Source organism: Furipterus horrens, unplaced genomic scaffold (assembly GCF_987537825.1).
Source record: "Furipterus horrens unplaced genomic scaffold, mFurHor1.1.pri manual_scaffold_7, whole genome shotgun sequence".
NCBI classification, from domain to species: Eukaryota; Metazoa; Chordata; class Mammalia; order Chiroptera; family Furipteridae; genus Furipterus; species Furipterus horrens.
In genome coordinates, this window is record NW_028327177.1 from 115169992 (window position 1) to 115188458 (window position 18467).

Here is an 18467-nt window from a genome sequence, read left to right on the forward strand (position 1 = left end):
TTAAAAAATACACCCAAAACACACATACACACTAAATGAAAATTAGAGTGAGGGATAAATACAAAGACAAAATGAAAAGTGGGAAGGTAACTTTTTTCCCTCAGGTCTTCACAGGGCTCTCTCTCCTTCGTGTCTTTCAAGTCTGCTCAAATCTTGTCTCGTAGAAAACTTCCCTGGCCCAGGGGTCTTGCTCACTGCCTATATCCAACAGCCTCTAGCACGTAGCAAATACTCAAAAACTTACTTGAACGAATGAGACTAATATGAAAACATTAAAAGCTCTGTAAAACTAGTAGTGATAAGACTACAAATTTAGCTCTGCACTTCCTAGCAGCCAATGAACTAACAGAAACAATGGCAGTTACAACACAGAGCATCCATAACATAGGGACTATGTCATTTTTCTTGGTCATGACAGAATTCAAATAGGAAGTGATCACTCACTGGTTTGTATACTATTAGATGTTTAAGTTAAAAAAAATAAAATTACATAATGAGAATCCTTTGATTATAAGCCTTCAGAATTATGTCCAGGTTATTCAGCTATTCTAAAATAGCCATTGGCAAACCACGGCCAAATCTGACCTGCCACCTGATTTTGTTTATATAGTTTTATTAGAGCCCTGGCCAGTGTGGCTCGGTTGGAGTGTCATCCCGTACCAAAAACTTGCTGGTTTGATCCCTGGTCCAGGTGCATACAGGAGGCAACCAATTGATGCTTCTCTCTCGAATCAATGTTTCTCTCTCTCCCTTCCTCTCTCTTTAAAAAAAAGCAATGAAAAAAATGTCCTCAGGTGAGGATAAAAAAATAAAATAAAAAGCAAAGTGCTTGTTTTTAAAAACGTTTTATTAGAAAGCAACTGCACCCATTCATACAGTTACCATCTACGGCAGAGTATTTGCAGAGATCATATGACCCACAAAGGATAAAACTTTTACTGTATGACTAAGCATACGCCCCTTTACAAAAAAAGTTCACCAGCCTCACCCCTACTGCACATCGTGTGCAAAAATTCACTCAAATGGATCTAAGACATAAATACAAGACCGAAAACTATAAAACTCTCAGAAGAAAACAAAGGTGTGGATTTTTGTAAGCGTGGATTAGGCAATGGCTTCTTAGCTAGGACATTAAAAGCACAAGCTACAAGAACAACAAAAAATGACAGTCTAGACTTCAAAAAACACCATCAAGAAAATGGAACGACATCCACAGAATGGGAAAAAAATGTTTGCGAATCACATTTCTGGTTAAGGGATTGGCATCCAGACTACATAAAAAACAATTGCAACCCAATAGTAAAGACAAATAACCCAATTAAAAAATGAGCAAAAAATGTGAACAGGTATTTGTTTAAAAAGATGTATAAATGGCTAACAGGCAGATAAAAAACACTCAACATCACTGGCTACTAGGGAAAAATAAATCAAAACCAAGAGATTATCACTTCACACCCACTAGAATGGCTATAATAAAAAAAGATACATAACAACAAGTGTCAGAGAAGATGTGGAGAAATCAGAACTCACACACACTGCTAGTGGAAATATAAAATGGTGCAGCCCTTTGGAAAATAGTCTGATAATTCCTTGAAAGGTTAAACTGGTGTTACCATATGATTCAGAAAATCTACTCTGAGAATAAAAATACATACCCACACAAAAACTTGTCAACATATGTTCACAGAAGCATTATTCAGTGGCTAAAAAGTAGAAACAATTCACATGCCAATCAACTGACAAATGGAAAAACAAGAAGTGGTGTTATCTATATTTATTGGGCAATAAAAAGGAATTAAGTAGATACTTGCTACAACATGGATAAACTTTGAAAGCATACTAAGTGACAGAAACCAATCACAAAAGACCACATTGTATGATTCCATTTGCATGAAATGCTTAGAATAGGCAAATCTATGGAGACAGAAAGTAGGTTAGTGGTCCAGGTTCTAGGGAGAGGGGGGATGGGGAGTGACTGCTAAAGAAATGTTTTTGCCCCCCTGGGTTGATGAAAATGCTCTAAAATTGACTGTGGTTGCCCAATCTATAAATAAAATAAAATCATTGAATTGTACACTTTATATATGAGAATTCTGTGGTATAACAATTATATCTCAATAAAGCTCTTAGCAATAAGGAGAAAAGAGTTTACTAACCCCAGTTCTAGAATCTCCTGATTAAATCAATTATTCAACTAAGGAGCTGACACTTGTATTTTTCCTATACAGAAAAGTTAAGTATAAATATATTCACCTTGAAAAAATTTGTTCCTCGTATATTTCAAAAGTCAAGAAATTACTGAGGAGCTCAGAGTCAATAGCAGTATATATTTACTTAAGTACCTAAAACATTATTTAAAACTTGTAATAAATATTGTAATTATGTGCTGCCCAAATCCAGCTTCAAGACAACTCAATATTAAATATCAGTATCCATACCTTCATGGGCCCTTTCTATAAGCATCCAAATGTAGTCTCCCTGATCTCAACAACCCTGCTGATGTCAGACTATTAACCTTATTCCCAAAGTACAACTGTTTCAGGTCTGTGACAGATTCTCAATACTTAGATTGCAAGATTAGGCAAGAAATAAAAAAGTAACTGGACCCAGCTTGTTTTACTGGTGTAAAACTAGGCTCTGGAAGTGGGGGCACGGGAGGCTTAATCTTTTGGTGCTCCCTCCCACCTGTCGCTGCCACTTGGTGGGCTGGCACAGACATGCTTCACGAGCTCTATTCCTGTGTCACTGGGTTAATTACAGAACAAGGAGGCTTTGCCTACAGCTGTGCCTGTCTGGATGGAATTCCATTTAGAAGTATCCTCTACCATGACCCAGGTATACTTTTGGAGATAAGCAATTTATCATCATAATCCAAACTCTCTTAAATCTTCTCAATTCCAGTGCAGACTGCCCCACCTATAATTTTTCTCAAACTAGTAATATACAGGAACGATTTCAGGCATGTAACTCTTCCACCTTTCACCCCATCATTTCCTTATCTTCACCTTCTTGGACTTTGGTAAACTTCATGAAATCAGTATCAAAGTAACAGACCTCTAATAATCCATTTTTTTCTAAGAACCTATTTTGTGCTCACCTTTGGACCTATTAGTTTATCTGCTGTCATTTTCGCAAAAAGTTCCGCTGTTTGGGCTCGAACCTGTGGATGTGTTGAATTGCAGAACATATCTAGTAAATAAATCAGAGCTCCTATGAAGGAAAAAGAGAATTAATATTTATACTGTACGTAAAAATATAACTTTTCTAATCACAATTCATTTTCAACTTTATTTATACTCAATGCGATAGTTTTTTTTTAAATGACTTTATTTAGTTATTTATAGAGAGTGTGGAAGGGAAAGAGAAAGAGAGGGAGAGAAACATGAATGTGAGAGAGAAACACTGACCAGCAGCTTATCACACGCCCCCAACTGGGAACCTGGCCCACAATCCAGGCACATGCCCTGACCGGGAATCAAACTGGCGACCTTTTGGTTAGCAAGCCAGCACTCAATCCACTGAGCCACACCAGCCAGGGCTTTTTGTTTGTTTGTTTGTTTGTTTTAACTGTAAGCCTTCCAAAGCATTCTTCTAGTTACTACTATCCAAAGCAGCTTCATCATTATTGAGCATGACTGGTGAGAAAGCACTCTGTACATTACCTTTCGCCATTGCTTCTTTGATAATTTTTGTACTTGATGTCAAAGCATAAAGAGTTTCCAGAACAAGCTGACGACCTGCAAAGGGAAAGACGTTTCAAGGAATGCATCAACATTAAGCTACATTTACTGCGTATCATTTCTGTGCCAGGCACTGAACTAGGTGCTCTAAACAGGGTATCGTACTTAGATCTTCACAATAACCAGTGAGACAAACATTATCACGGCTCCATTATGAATTAGGAAGCTGAGGCCCAGTTTAGCCAGCCCAAGGTTTCGCATCCAATGTGTGGTATACCTCAGCTTTGTATAGAGGTCTGTCTGACTTCCAAGTCCACATTCATAACCAATATGCTATACAGTCTTCCTACCTCATCGTTCACTACATAAACAAAATCCCATAGCCTGACACCTGAGGACGTTGTAATCAGGCAACTAAGATTTTATCAGGTGCTATTATCTTAGAGAAAGGAGCAGGAAGTAGCAGTTGCAATACACTAGTCCAATCTAAGACTTAACAGCATCCTTCTGGACACAGTCTGTGCACCTCCCACTCCTTGTCACTGAAGTATACTGGGCTATTGGACTTGACTCTTTTAGAGCCAAATGGCAATGACAGACAGGTGATCAAAGAAGTTGAGCTGGTAAAGAGAGAGGAGGCTGCCAACTATTAGGCTGAGACTAAAACAACGAAGGTTGATTACCTGGACTGGGCTGTTACCATGCAGGAGAACAAAATTAATTAGTACATGCTGTATTAAAAACAAATCAGTTTGGTATATAGTTTTAAAAAATTGATCTCATTTTGGTGGCAACAGTCCCTATCAGCATTAAATCAGTAAAGAACAAATAATGCAGAATTTAGCTCTAGGCTGTGCACATGGTAATTTTTATCTTAAGCACTTTTTTCTATCACCCAAGACCAACTATACTTTTTAATAAGCCATGGAATATTAGTCAATCCTGGACTACTCATGTATAGTTTATACCAACAATCCGAAAATCCTCCGTTATTTAACTTAGCTTCTGGACCTCTCTGACCTCTGACTTTTAACTTCGATACGGGAAATGCAAAATAATTATATTAATTTAAACAAAACATAATTAGGAAGACAAATCTAATATAAAGAATACCACTAAAATATTCCAAAACTAAATATGGATGACATTATGGCAGACACTTTGTATCATCTATGTAACTGCTCCCCTCTATGGGTAAGCCATGTTGTGATTTCTAAAATTCCACTTGTGAATGAATATACATACTTGATGGTAATGAATGCAGAAGAGCCAATAAATTGGACAAAACCACTGATTCAGCAATATTGTTGACACAATCTTGGTTCGATGTCACTATATTCACAACCTGTAAATTAATCAACAGAATATTAAGATGCAAATAATTTCTGACCGAAATCAAATTAAGTCAAATTAGCCAGACCTTAGTAAATTTAAGGCTTCACAAAAGCGAGAACAATGTTTGGAGGACAAAACAGTTAATTTTTAGAGAAAAGTTTAATTTTCAAAGATTGGCTTTAGTATTTGATCTTTTAAGAAATAATAAAAAATGTCAATGCTCTTATCTATGTTATGTACATTAGCTTCTGACTAATTTAGAGGTAAGAAATAGGTATAATGACCTAATTAATATTTAGCAACAATTCACAATCTTGTGGTTTATAAGAAGCCTTCTATCCTACATGCTCTGTAATGGTACTGCTTTCCAATTACAGATTTGGGGTAGGGAGTGTCAGGAAGATAATGATCCTCACTACTTGGACTTTGTTTTTAGAGGGAGAAAGTAAATGTCTTCAGGGCCCAGAACAATGGATTATGTCTATCTTTCCATTCAAAAGAAACAGCTATGTTTTCTTTCAAAAAGGATGACCTCTCAAGTCTAACTTTTACAGTACACATCTAAAGATCAATGTCATTTAACTTGAACCATGTGGTCAGCACCTCAAAGCAACATATCTGAGATTTAATAATGTTTATTTAAAACGTTACAGGGTACTTGAAGGAATTAAGTAGAGAAGCATGCATTTCAATTAAAAGAATATGTCTGTTAAGGTTTTTAACCAATTTAACTTTTATTATTAAAAATCTACTTTAAATAATAATGTAATCTAAGAACAAGTCACACATACCATTTATAAACCACTCATTAACCTGTTACTCCATTGTTGCATTTGGTGTTTTTTTTTTAAATAATAAATTGTGTTACAATAAGCATGATCTTCTGAAAAATGATCCTGGGAGCTCACTCTGGGTTGCCTGGACAATGAACAAGCCCCTTGTAACCAGGGACTTCCTGCTCCTGCCAGAGGAAAAGGCTCCACTGAAACACCTTCTGGTGGTTTCCATCTCCTGAAGGAGGGATGGACCTCTAACTTCTTTTGGACCCATAGGCTTACAGGTTGTGGGAATCTGGCTTTCCTGGCCAGCTCCTGTGAACAGTATAATAACCCAGCTGTCTGTCTGTACCCTCACTGCAAAGGTTGCTTTGGACCTGACCCATAAGAAGGGAGAGCAACTAGGGGGAGGGGGTAGTCTTTCTTCGAACACAAACCCTGGCAGAGTTCCCTGGCCTCAAATGTCTCTCTGTGGGGACACTGAGAGATCAGAGAAACCCTCTTTCTCTTGTTGATGTGTGGCTTCCAAACACCAGAGTAAATTCCAGTTCTTAACCCACACCACATGACAATATACAATACACCTCAAGTTCTAATGCATAACAATGACCTCAAAGGGAATGACCTTGAACAATACTGCATAACGTTTAGTCTTCAAAATGAGTAAATTCAAATTTTAAAAATATATTCACTTGCCTTAATAGACAAAATGAAAATAAACAACAACAACAAAATGTAAACTTCCATTCAGCTTCAGATGGTGACTGACCAAGGCTCAAACCATATATAGTAAGGAATAGGAAAGGCAACGTGCTTTAGTACAACTTTCTTTTACCTCTAACGCCAATTGCTGCACTTGACCAGCTCCATGGACTCGAAGAAGAGAAAATATTAATTTAAAATGCCCAATGCATTCACTTTCAGAGCCTAGGGAATAAGAAAATGTTTATTTTGTTATTTCCAAGAAATGTCCTCAATTGCAAACCTTCAGAAAACCAGTGCACACTGTTTACTATCAGTTATAAGCCTGTGATAACCTTTTCTCAGTATTTGTGACATGAGGTATTTCTAAGCAGCAGTAAATCTTAGGCAAAGAATATGCTATTTCTATATTTGTTTTGTTTCACTTCTAGCCTCACCCTTAGCCTCAGGCTAAAAACAAGAAATTCATCAACTACAACTCAAAATTAAAAGGTATAAGGTGGTAATTATTCTCTTTATCCGTAGACCTAAGAGCTTTTGTGCTCCCTCACTGCACCACAGCTCATTATACTTTGGGGAAATACAAAGTCATCTGGATTTTAATAAGACTGGGTTAGAACTCTGTCACTTGAAAACTACATTATAAACAAACCACTGATATGCATATTAAAAGGCCACTTGTGAAAATACAGAAAACTGAATGGCATTTCCATGCCTACACACCTTAAACCCCAGTCCCACATATTCACTACCATTCTGTTGTTAATAAAACAAAAACATTAAGATTTTATTAAACATGTATTTGCTTTTACTGTATGGTGGTAAAATATATATTATAATTTGTAATCTTTTGAGGCCCCTTAAGATAACTCACTACAATCCCTCAACTTACAAGGATCTGAAAATATACTATAAATAAGTTGCTTTTAAATTCATTTTTAAACCACTTTAAAATATATATATTTTACTGATCATGCTATTATAGTTGTCCCAATTTTTCCCCCTTTGCCCCCTTCCACCTGGTAACCCCCTTCCCTCCAGCAATCCCCGCCCCGCTCGGTTCATGTTCATGGGCCGTGCATATAACTTCTTTGGCTTCTCCATTTCCTATACTATTTTTAACATCTCCCTGTCTATATTGTTCCTACTGATTGTTTCTTTTCCCCTATTCTCCCCCTTCCACCTCCCTGCTGATAACCCTCCATATGATCTCCATATCTATGATTCTGTTCCTGTTTAGTTGCTTAAGTTTGTTTTTGTTTTTTAGATTTGGTTATTGATAGTTGTGAGTTTGCTGTCATTTTAATGTTCATAGTTTTGATCTTCTTTTTCTTAAATGAGTCCCTTTAACACTGCATATAATAAAGGCTTGGTGATGATGAAATCCTTTAGCATTACCTTGTCTGGGAAGCACTTTATCTGCCCTTCCATTCTAAATGATAGCTTTGCTGGATAGAATAATATTGATTGTAGGCCCTTGCTTTTCATCACTGAATATTTCTTGCCAGTCCCTTCTTGCCCAAAACATTTCTTTTTGAGAAATCAGTTGATATTCTTATGGGAACTCCTTTGTAGGTAACTCTCTTCTTTTCTCTTGCTGCTTTTAAGATTCTCTCCTTATCTTTAGCCTTTGGCATTTCAATTACGATGCGTCTTGATGTGGTCCTTTTGGGTCCAACTTGTTTGGGACTCTGTGCTTCCTGGACTTATATGTCTATTTCCTTCACCAAATTAGGGAAGTTTTCTTTCATTATTTTTTGAAATAAGTGTTTAATTTCTTGCTCTTCTTCTCCTTCTGGCATCCCTATGATTCGAATGTTGGCAATTTTGGAGATATCCCAGCTTCTTATTCTCTCCTTGTTTTTTTGAATTTTGTTTCTTCATTCTGTTCTGGCTGAATGTTTATTTCTTCCTTATGTCCCAATACATTGATTTGAATCATGGCTTCCTTCTCTTCATTGTTGGTTCCCTGTGGATTTTTTTCATTTCACTTAGTGTAGTTTTCATTTCTTCCCTTATGCTTTTGCTATACTCAGTGAGTTCTCTTAGCATCCTTATCACCAGTGTTTTGAACTCTGAATCTGATAGGTTGGCTAGCTCCATTTTGTTTAGTTCTTTTTCTGGGGCTTTGTTGTGTTCTTTCATTTGGGCCATATGTCTTTGTCTCCTGAAGTTGGCAACCTCCTTGTGTTTGTTTCTGTGTATTAGGTAGAGCTGCTTTGACTCTCTGTCTTGGCACACCTATTAAGTTGTATGGGGCAGAGCTTTAGATATTTGCCAGGGTGGGGCAACTGGCTTCACCACTTAGTGGCTCTGTGTGGGAGTAGGGCTCAGAGAGGGAGCAATGTTGCTGCCTGGCTGCTGGAGGCTTCCTCGGTGCTTGCCTCGTTTCCAGTCACTTCACCCTCTTCCTGTATGCAACTGGCACCCTTCTAGCTGTTGTGCTGGTGGTGGTTTCAAGTGGGTGGGTTTGCATAAGTTTTAGAACCAGGCGGGCCCTTTAAACGGAATCTCCTGAGACCAGCAGTTTCTTCTGGTGCCCAACCCCCCACTGGTTTTTACAGCCAGAAGTTATGAGGCTTTATCTTCCTGGAGCTGGAACCCTGGGCTGTGTGGTGGCCTGGGGCTGGGATCATTTGATCCCAAGGTATCTCTCCTGATTTTTATCCACCGCACATGAATGTGGGGCTGCCCATTCCTCTGGCCACCTCGCTGCTACCACACCGCGTCCTCTCCACACCAGCTCCCCATCTATGCCCCTCCTTCCCGTCTGGGTGAGTATGGCTTCTTTAAATTCTTGGTGGTCGGACTTCCATATAGTTCAATTTTCTGGCAGTTCTGGGGGGTTTTGTTTTGAGGTTAGTTGTGATCCTCCTTATGGTTGTGCAAGGAGGCAAAATGTGTCTACCTATGCTTCCATCATGACCAGAAGTCTAAACCACTTTTTAACAGGTAAGAATTGTCATAAATACATCAATGTCACATAAACCATGCTTCTAAATTACAAGTGAACATGAGATTCTGATACATAAAATTCAAAGACGCTACCAAAATGAAACTTATGTCTGTGCAAGTCCTTCTTCGATTTTAATAAGTTCCAAATCAATAGCCTGTTTTGCTGCAATTACTTCATACTTAATACACCACTAGTAATGTTCTACTATATAACTTCAAACAATAAAAAAATAAAGTTTTCTTCAGATTTTATAACACTGCCTTTAACAGCATCCCAATGTATACCTTGGAAATGTTTATTTTCCTAACACTTAATTACTGTTGTTTGATTTGAATAACTTGTTGGCAATAAACAAAAAGAATTTTAACAGAACTGTAATAATACTGAAGGAAGCAAAAAAATACCTAAAATATAATTTTTAAAGATAACTTTAAAAATTCAACTTACATTGTTTTAGGTTTTATATTCTATATTTATTATCAAAGCTGGAATTGAAAAAAGCATCCAGATTTTCACTCATCTATCTCCCCTGGAGTCAGGCAAGAGTGATAATGTTTTTGGAAATGGGCTCTTAAAGATGTTTAAAAATTAAAATTCCCATATTTTTATTATTTCAAATTTTATATACTAAAAAGTTCAGGCAGTTTTTCAAAAATATGAGTGTCCAGTCCTGACCGGTATGGCTCAGTTGGTTGGGCACCATCCCGCAAAATGAAAGGTTGCAGAACTGATTTCCAGTCAAGATACATGCCTGGGTTGAGGGTTCGGTCCCTGGTCCAGGCGCCTATAAGAGGCAACCAATCAATGTTTTTCTCTTTCATTAATGTTTCTCTCCTTCCCTTTCTCTCCCTCTAAAATAAATAAATAAATAAAACCTTAAAAAAAAAAACTTAACAAGGAAATACTTAAAAAAAAAAAATGCTCATATACACATGGTATTTAGGTCATCTAATAAATTTAATTAAAGCACTTATACTTGGTATACCTACTTATGTCATCAATTTGAAATTTTATACTAACTAATTATTCTGCCTTTTCAACCCACTGAGATGCTTATAAACATGGTACATTGACCTCTCTTTCCAGACTACTGTTTACAGGTAAAAACATTATGAGGTCAATTCCTCTTAATGGCATACCAAGTATAGCATTATAACCAAGTAATTTTCTCTGATAATATTGAGAACTGAAATTTTTCAGGCCCTCTATTGTTGTAAGGATCTTACAGATCAAGGGTAGTCACACACCTGGATTGTATTTTATGACATTTCTCAGAGCCTCCAAAGCCATTTCCACTCTCGGCAAGCGGTCTCCATGTTGCTCTGACTCCACTTTTGCAGCATGTGTGATAGCCATGAATGTGTGAAGGTACTGGGCCTGGGAGCCTATGAAATCCAAGAGACTTGCAGCAAACGCTTTTGGAACCTAAGGAATAGAGAAATATGTAAAGACACGTGTGCTCTCAGATATAACTTATAACAAAGACTCCATAGCAAAAAAACAAACAACAAAAACTCAAGCTATGGAAGTGATTAAATTATAAATACACATAAATATATCTATAGATTAAAAATGAGCAGAGGGTACAAAAAACCCAGTTGCATTATGAAGCGTTTCTCAACATTTTCTGTCCCAGTACATTAGAGATCAGATATACTCCCATCAATACTTTAATATAACAATTCTGAGATTAGAGTACCTCTTCTCTTTGCCAATTAAAGTAATTAATAACATTATATGTAACTTCTGTAATTTGGTTATATTTTATGTTAAACTATATATGTATTTAGAATATAAACCCAAAGAACAGTTTTCAAAGAAACTATACAAATCACTGAATTCATTCTGCTTAACAGCTAAATGATATACATTATGGTTTAGTAAATTCTCTTTTTTGCTAATAGTAAAGTCTAAAACAAAGCTTCACTTCTTCCCTCCTTATAAATCAACCAATCCCCAAATCCTCTTTGCATCCGCTCAAAAAACAAACAAAAACACACTAAAACAAAATAGTCCTACATGATCCCCAGGCACTAAGAAAACAGAGCTACTCATTTGCTTCTGGAAGTGATTACGGATCATCACAAGAGATGAGCTGGTGTGACCCTAACTATCTTTTTAAAAACTCTTTGTTTTCCACCTGTATTTCCTTAATTTTCTTTCAATAATCATCCAGAGAAGGATTTCTGTATGGTGACCTGATATTCTACACCATGGAGTTGAGTTCGTAAATGGCCTTGCACTTCCATAAATTGAGACATATATACACAACACAGTGGGGTAGTATTATGCATAACACAAGGAACAGCTGGGCAAGGAATAACTTATTAATGAATCCGCAAAATTAAATTCTTCAACATTCAAAATAAAGAGGTTCATCAGTTATCGATGGTCACCCTATCACATAGCCAGGGTGCTATAAAGCATCTGGCAAAGAACAGGAAACATTTAAATGTATAGTATTCCCTCACTTATCACGGGTATTATGTTCTAGACACCCCCACGATAGGTGAAAATCCGTGAAGTAGGAACCTTACATTTATTTTAGTATTTATATGTATTTTAAGGCTTTATAAACCCTTCCCACACACTTATAAACCGTTCCCAGTCTCTTATTAACCTTTCCCACTCCCTTATTAACCTTTTCCACGCTTTTATAAACACTACTTATGTTCTTAAACATATTCTATACTCTTAAACCTACATAACTTTAACAACATACGTATATAGTATGGCAAAATTCCGCAAAATAGCGAAAAACCCGCAATTAATAATATATTTTTTTAAATCCTGAGATACAGTGAGGCCACGATAATTGACCCACGATATAGAGAGGGACTACTGTATACAGTGTAATAAACTAGTAGCTTTCAACAGCAAATGAGCAAAAGTATCAGACAAAACTAAACAGAGAGCTTACCTCTAGCTGGAAAGTAGGGACTTCATTATACACCCTAACAAAAATCTCACCTACAATAAGTTCTTTGGCATGATCACTATAGACAAATTCTGATCCATAAGTTTTGTCACAATCACCCTTTTAAAAGAAGAAAATAAATGCTTAGATATGAATCAGAATCATTAGTGTCTGGTTTATAAACCTCTCCATATTCAGCTTAAAAACTTAACATAAAAATAACTTAAAAGAACCATTCATTTTCCAGAGAGAAGAAAACTGTGCTGGCATAAACATACAGCATTCACTACAACTGGAACAGGCACAGAATTGTTATTTCTAATCCAGAGATGGATATTATAACTCATTTTGAAATTTCAAAATACCACAGAGGTCAACCAAAGAAGTGTCCTGGAACTAGTGTTCATAAAGCATGTACGACACTTGGCTCTTCTCACTCCACTCAGCAGACATCTGGCCTTGTCAGATACGGGGTGACAGAGCTAAGAAATGAACTAATTTGTGGTTTTAAAAAGTAATACATTAAATAAAGGGCTAGAAAACAGAATCTCTGAAATAATAGGTTGGCGAATCATGAAGAGTTTCCATTTAATGAAAAGGAAAAAGACAGAAAAGAGGAATAGAAGGGAAAAGAAGTCCTAATGAAGATTAAGGTTGAAATAATACACAGTTTAGGCTGGATTAAAGTAATACACAAAAGTATACAATAAGTTGTAAAGTGCTAAAGAAAGAGATTTTTCTAAGATTTTATTTATTTTTAGAGAGGGAAAGAAAGAGAAAGAGAGGGAGCGAAACATCGATGTAAGAGAGAAACATTAATCTAATCTGTTGCCTCTTACATGCACCCTGACGGGGGGACCTAACCCCCACCCAGCTGCACTGAATCCAACCGGCAACCTTTTGCTTCTCGGAACGATGCCCAACCAACTAAGCCACACCCATCTGGGAAAGATGATGCTATATGTCTCTGCAGTTAAAATAATGGATGATACACAGAAATGCAAGACCTATTTTACCTAGTTTTCAAATTCTCAAAACTTCCATCTATAAAGAGTTCTGAATACCTATCATAAAATGAGTTCAAAAAACAAATTTTGAATAATTCAGGACATAACAGTTACAGTTATTCTTTAACAAATACCAAATCAACAAGCATAATTATCTTTTAAATCACCAAGACCATCTAGTGTATGTATTATCCAGGCTTTCTCCTTATTTCCCATCCTGTTTGCTGTTGTTGTTTTTTAATGATTTAACAGCTTCTCCACTGGAAGGTGTCAGGTTAGTAGAAATCATTCAATTGATACCAAAAAACAATTGTGATTTACTGGGGAAAAGCAGCTGAATAAAACAACTAAAGCAGGACTTATGGATACAAAAACTGGTTAAAATAGAAGACAGCTATATGTAAGTGGTAACAAAAACAACAAAAAATCTTAATCTATTAAATGCAGTAAGAAGTATTCTTAAATGGGCCAAATTATTAGGTGTCAAAAAGTTACAGGCTTGAGTAACACCAAATGGAGAAACAACAGACTCCTGTTTTGTCAATACTAAGTTATATTTCCAGAGATTTCATCCAAGTAAGTTACCCAAGAAATTTGTAAAACAACATACTTTTTTAATCATGCTTTCTTGTTGAGATTCAAGAAATTCAAGTAGTTCTGCCCTTGTAGAATTGTTCCATATCAAATAGGGGTTCTCTGTGTTGCTGTTAAGCATCTTCAAAATCTAGGAGACAGTATAAGTTTTGTAACATTTAAAAAAAATATTGAAGGTATCATTTATTAAAATTGTCTATTACATTTGGTAACAGGCTCCTTAGGTATAATGGAGATCAAATGCATTTACTAGTTGATTCTTGTATGTGCCCTGACCAGGGATCAAACCCGCAACCTTGGTGTATCAGGACGATGCTTTAACCAAACTGATCTACCTGGCCAGGGCCTGACTTCAAATTCTTAACACTGGCTCTGCTTTGGTGAAATTTACACAAGATATTTTGTGTTAAAGCATTTAATAAACACTCAGTAAACATAAACTTAAGAGGAACCATACTGTCTTCATATACATATATTTGAAAACAAAATCTAAGTCTTTATGAAGCATATCCAAAGAAGGGAAATAAAATACATGGGCAGAGACAGTTCCGATTTTCTTGGCCGCGCCCTAATTCAAAAGCGCAGTGAGTAGTTCCGCAGACAGAGCTTATGACTGTTTCCCTATCCAGTGTGCTTTCCCTTTGTTTAGCTCTCCCTGAAGTAAACGTACACATACACATTTTTAGCAAAATCTTTTTACATTTCACATTTACAGATCTCTATGCCAGGAGGAAAGCAGTGGGTTATTACCTCCATCTTATACAAAGACATTCAAATCTTATTTTCAAAATATTAAATGACTGAAAAAATATATCATTAGGAAAAAAAGTATAAAACTTCAAGAACTAGCAGTTTAAAATAAGCATTCAATAAAATCAGATGGAGCTGAGGCCTAGATTTTGAAATGCTACTTTTTTTGTTGTTGTTGTTTAGTTTTGGGCGTATTTTTTTCTGTAGAAGTTAATTAACAATTTGCTAGTATTTCTGGAAAAAATGTTTTCAGTCAACAAAATCTGTCACATTACAAAACACGTAGTCCAGAAAAAGAACAATCCAGAGTGAGATCTAAAGCTTTTCCCTCTTATTCAGGGGCACCAAAAAGAAATGCCTAGCACTAAAACACAGTCCAATCAGATTGGATTAAATAACAAATAAGTAGCTTGTAAATTCTAAAAATACAGTCTAAGACATCCCGGGAGTCTATTTAATGATTAGTATAGGTTAATTCTCTAACGCTGCATTGGTAGGCTGCTTCTCAGTGACCCTCAAAAAAGAGGCCAAAGAAATTGGGAGATCTGGCAAGGTTATACGTATTTTTGTCCTTACTGCGTGTGTGTGTGATATATATTTACTTTTAGGATTTCAACCCTGCATGTAAATAAGTGATAACTTATGCTAAACAGCTAAAAATAGACTCTGGGTCTCCAGACTCCCAGTCCTCTGCCCGATATAAAACACCATTCCGAGTTTGCTCTCTGTCCTGTCCCTTTGTGACTCAAGATTGGTTAAGAGAACTATGGTGCCTCCACAACTGGGAAACATGCAGTTGATTGATACTTACAGAAGGACTGGGCTCATAGAGATAATATCATTAGCATCAATCCACAATAAAATAAATTTCTTGGTTGAAAGAATAAGCATGTAAATATTTTCAATTTTTAGGTTTCGTACAGAATATTCATTCAAACTCATCAAAACTCAGGCTACCTCTGAAGCACATACCTCAGTAGGACTAACCACAGCAAGTTTTCTAGCAATATAAGGTGTCAGCATGCCAGATAAACTTTTCCTTATCGTTGGATTTTCTGGGGTTGCTTGTTCTTCAGGCAGATACCCTCCAAGACGACTAAGAGCACGGACACTCAGTTTGGCAAGGCTATTTGCTACTTCCTGTTTAAAAAAATGACGACATTAAAGTAGATCTGTTATCTTATGTAGATAACCTAATGACTTTGCGAACTCAAACTGTATGGAACATATTTAAAAGGAAGAGCGTAAACAACCAAAAGACAAATGAGTCCTCAACACTGATGTTAAAGAGTTTATGCATTAGACCTTACTCTTTTATTTATACAAAGGACCATCAGAATCCAGAATCTCATTTATACTAAAACAGTATTTTATACATAACTGGAAAAAGCACATTTAGGGGTAGGGTGGGGAATAGGGAACAGGCAGGTATATTTGACTGCTAAAGGCACATACTAATAATAATATGAATAATGAATGAGAGAAAAAAATATGTGTAAACTTCGAGTAGGCACTCAAGTGCTTGAAGGAGCTAGCCCCAATAGTACTGTAATATTTCCCTATATTATGAAACCAAAATTTTGCAATCATAAAGGTGACGTTGAGTAATCAAGAAAAGATTAAGTTATGTACAGTAGTTGCTACTAGAGATTCTTTTGTTTTGACTCCTTCCAGTATAAGTGATCAGAATTTTTTTAAAAGTTTGGGGGCTTAAAGAGCAATAAACTTAGTTATCTCAAAAAAGTTTATGCCTCGGGGGTTCTGGGTAGCTGAAGCTTTGCATCACATAAACCTATGGTTTGGGTTCAAATTTAATATTAAAGCAGTGTTTAAGTTACCTGCTGGTTTGTTTCTTCACTTTTCTGAATGCCACTCTCTTCTAGTGTGTAGTCATAATTAAACAGATAACCAAGCATATACCACAAAATTCCAGCCTGAAATAGGTGTGTCTGTAGCCAGAAATCCACAGCAAAAGAACTGACACAGTCGACCCCAAGAACAGCCACCCGCGGAATACTCTGAGAGAACAAGAATAAAGAAATTAATTCCAGAGTTAAAAGAAGCTCCTAAGGGACACTGGGTGTAAGTATGTCAATGTCAAGCTAGCTATCTTATTATGCAAAGTACTTACCTCCTCTTATATCTTCATTTCCAATTTAAGTCTGAATCCTATAGCCCTCAAAGCCTAAAATTAAAAGTGACCCTGTGAAAAAACACAGAACTACTATCTTTCTGGCTAGTGTTCAAAGACTTGTAAATAGTTTTCTTCATTTCACTTCTTGAATTTTCAATTTTTAAAAATAGTGACAAGGCATTAACAGCAACTCACATGTCAGTGAATGTAAGTTTATTAGTATCTTTAGTGCAGATGTACGAACGTCTTTCTTTACATGAGAGTTTATTCTTAGTAAATACTTCTAAGGACATCAAGGAAACAGAGTTGAGGACATATTCTAATCAGATCCCTTATCCCCAGACAGCTTAGTCCACATTCAGCAACCCAACCCTCCTCTATTCCAACACAACTCGCCCTCTGCTCAGCCATCTAAGAGATCTGGGTCTCTCAACAGTGCTGATTAGGAGGAAGCGCTCAGATTCCTAAAGACTCTTCCCACAGAGGCAGTGATTTGGCTAAGTTTCAGGTTTTATGTATGTGGTCCTTCACTTCCCTTAGATTTATTTAGTCTAGTCTTCTTCCTTTCTTCCCTGCCTGTCTTCTAATGTTCAGATGAAACCCATTTTTCTATACATATATATCTCTAGTCTCATTCTTTGTGGGTCAGCTTCAGAACAAAAGCCTTCATTTACAGCAAGGCTTCTGTGAAAAATGTTATTAAGAGATCCAAATAATTAACTTAAAAATAATTTGGTTCTTTTCTTTCTTCTCTTTTCTTGGGTTTTTTTTGGGGGTGTGGGGGGTGTGTTTTTTTTTTCCGCCCCTTCCAAAAAGAAAAACAAACTTTATCTCTAACGTGTTGCATATAACCTCTCCTTTTCATCCTTTCTCTTTAATTGTTGTTTATTTGTTTGTCTAGTTTAGCCCCCCTATCATTCTGAATAATAGAATATAATTACTATATAAACCCAATACAATACAATCCCACTTTCCTACTATATTATACAATTTTCCATCCTTTTCTTCTATTTTTATTGACATACAATGTAAATATTACCTACTGGCTTGCACAGTCTCAACTATTATTAATCTATCACCCCCCTCTATCAAAAAATATATTTTTCCTCCCCAAAAAGAACTCTTATCTATTCTTCTTATAGTATAAAAGCTCTAATCTCTTTACATTTATATTAATACGGGTTCGTAGGCTGACGATAGCGGGATAGAGAGTGGGGGATACTTTTTGAGGGTGTGGGTCTCCTGCCTGGGCTGTGTGTTTATGTTTTTAACAGCATATCCACAAAAGAACTCAAGACGAAGCGGAGAGAGTGACTCTCAACCAACTAGCCAGAAGGAAGATCCTACCAAAGAACATCTGAAATATAACCAAACAGCATAAACAAACAATATAAAGGGCAACTCAAGAACATTAGGCTCAGGATATCAAAGAGACTGCACCACTGAAACCCCCAGATCTCCGATAAAGAATCTCACACCACAAAGGAGGGAAGTCAAAGCAGACCACCCCCCCAAAAAACAAACAAATAAATAAATAAATAAAAACAAAAAGAACCCAACACGGTAAGACGCAAAAATAACCCCTCAATGAAGAGAAAAGAGGAATCCTCAGAAAG

At 36.5% G+C, this 18467-nt stretch overlaps 1 protein-coding gene across 1 annotated transcript in view; it reads right to left on the reverse strand.

Moving 5' to 3' along the window:
- Positions 1 to 18467, reverse strand: part of DNAJC13 (DnaJ heat shock protein family (Hsp40) member C13) — a 118832-nt gene that overhangs the window by 14351 nt on the left and 86014 nt on the right. The window contains exons 40-48 of the mRNA XM_090284338.1: positions 16556 to 16735; positions 15690 to 15857; positions 13984 to 14097; positions 12370 to 12486; positions 10697 to 10874; positions 6627 to 6718; positions 4926 to 5025; positions 3663 to 3737; positions 3098 to 3210 (exon numbers count right to left, since the gene is read on the reverse strand). Coding sequence (XP_090140464.1) covers positions 3098 to 3210; positions 3663 to 3737; positions 4926 to 5025; positions 6627 to 6718; positions 10697 to 10874; positions 12370 to 12486; positions 13984 to 14097; positions 15690 to 15857; positions 16556 to 16735 — 1137 coding nt within the window. The remainder of the gene's footprint in view (positions 1 to 3097; positions 3211 to 3662; positions 3738 to 4925; positions 5026 to 6626; positions 6719 to 10696; positions 10875 to 12369; positions 12487 to 13983; positions 14098 to 15689; positions 15858 to 16555; positions 16736 to 18467) is intronic.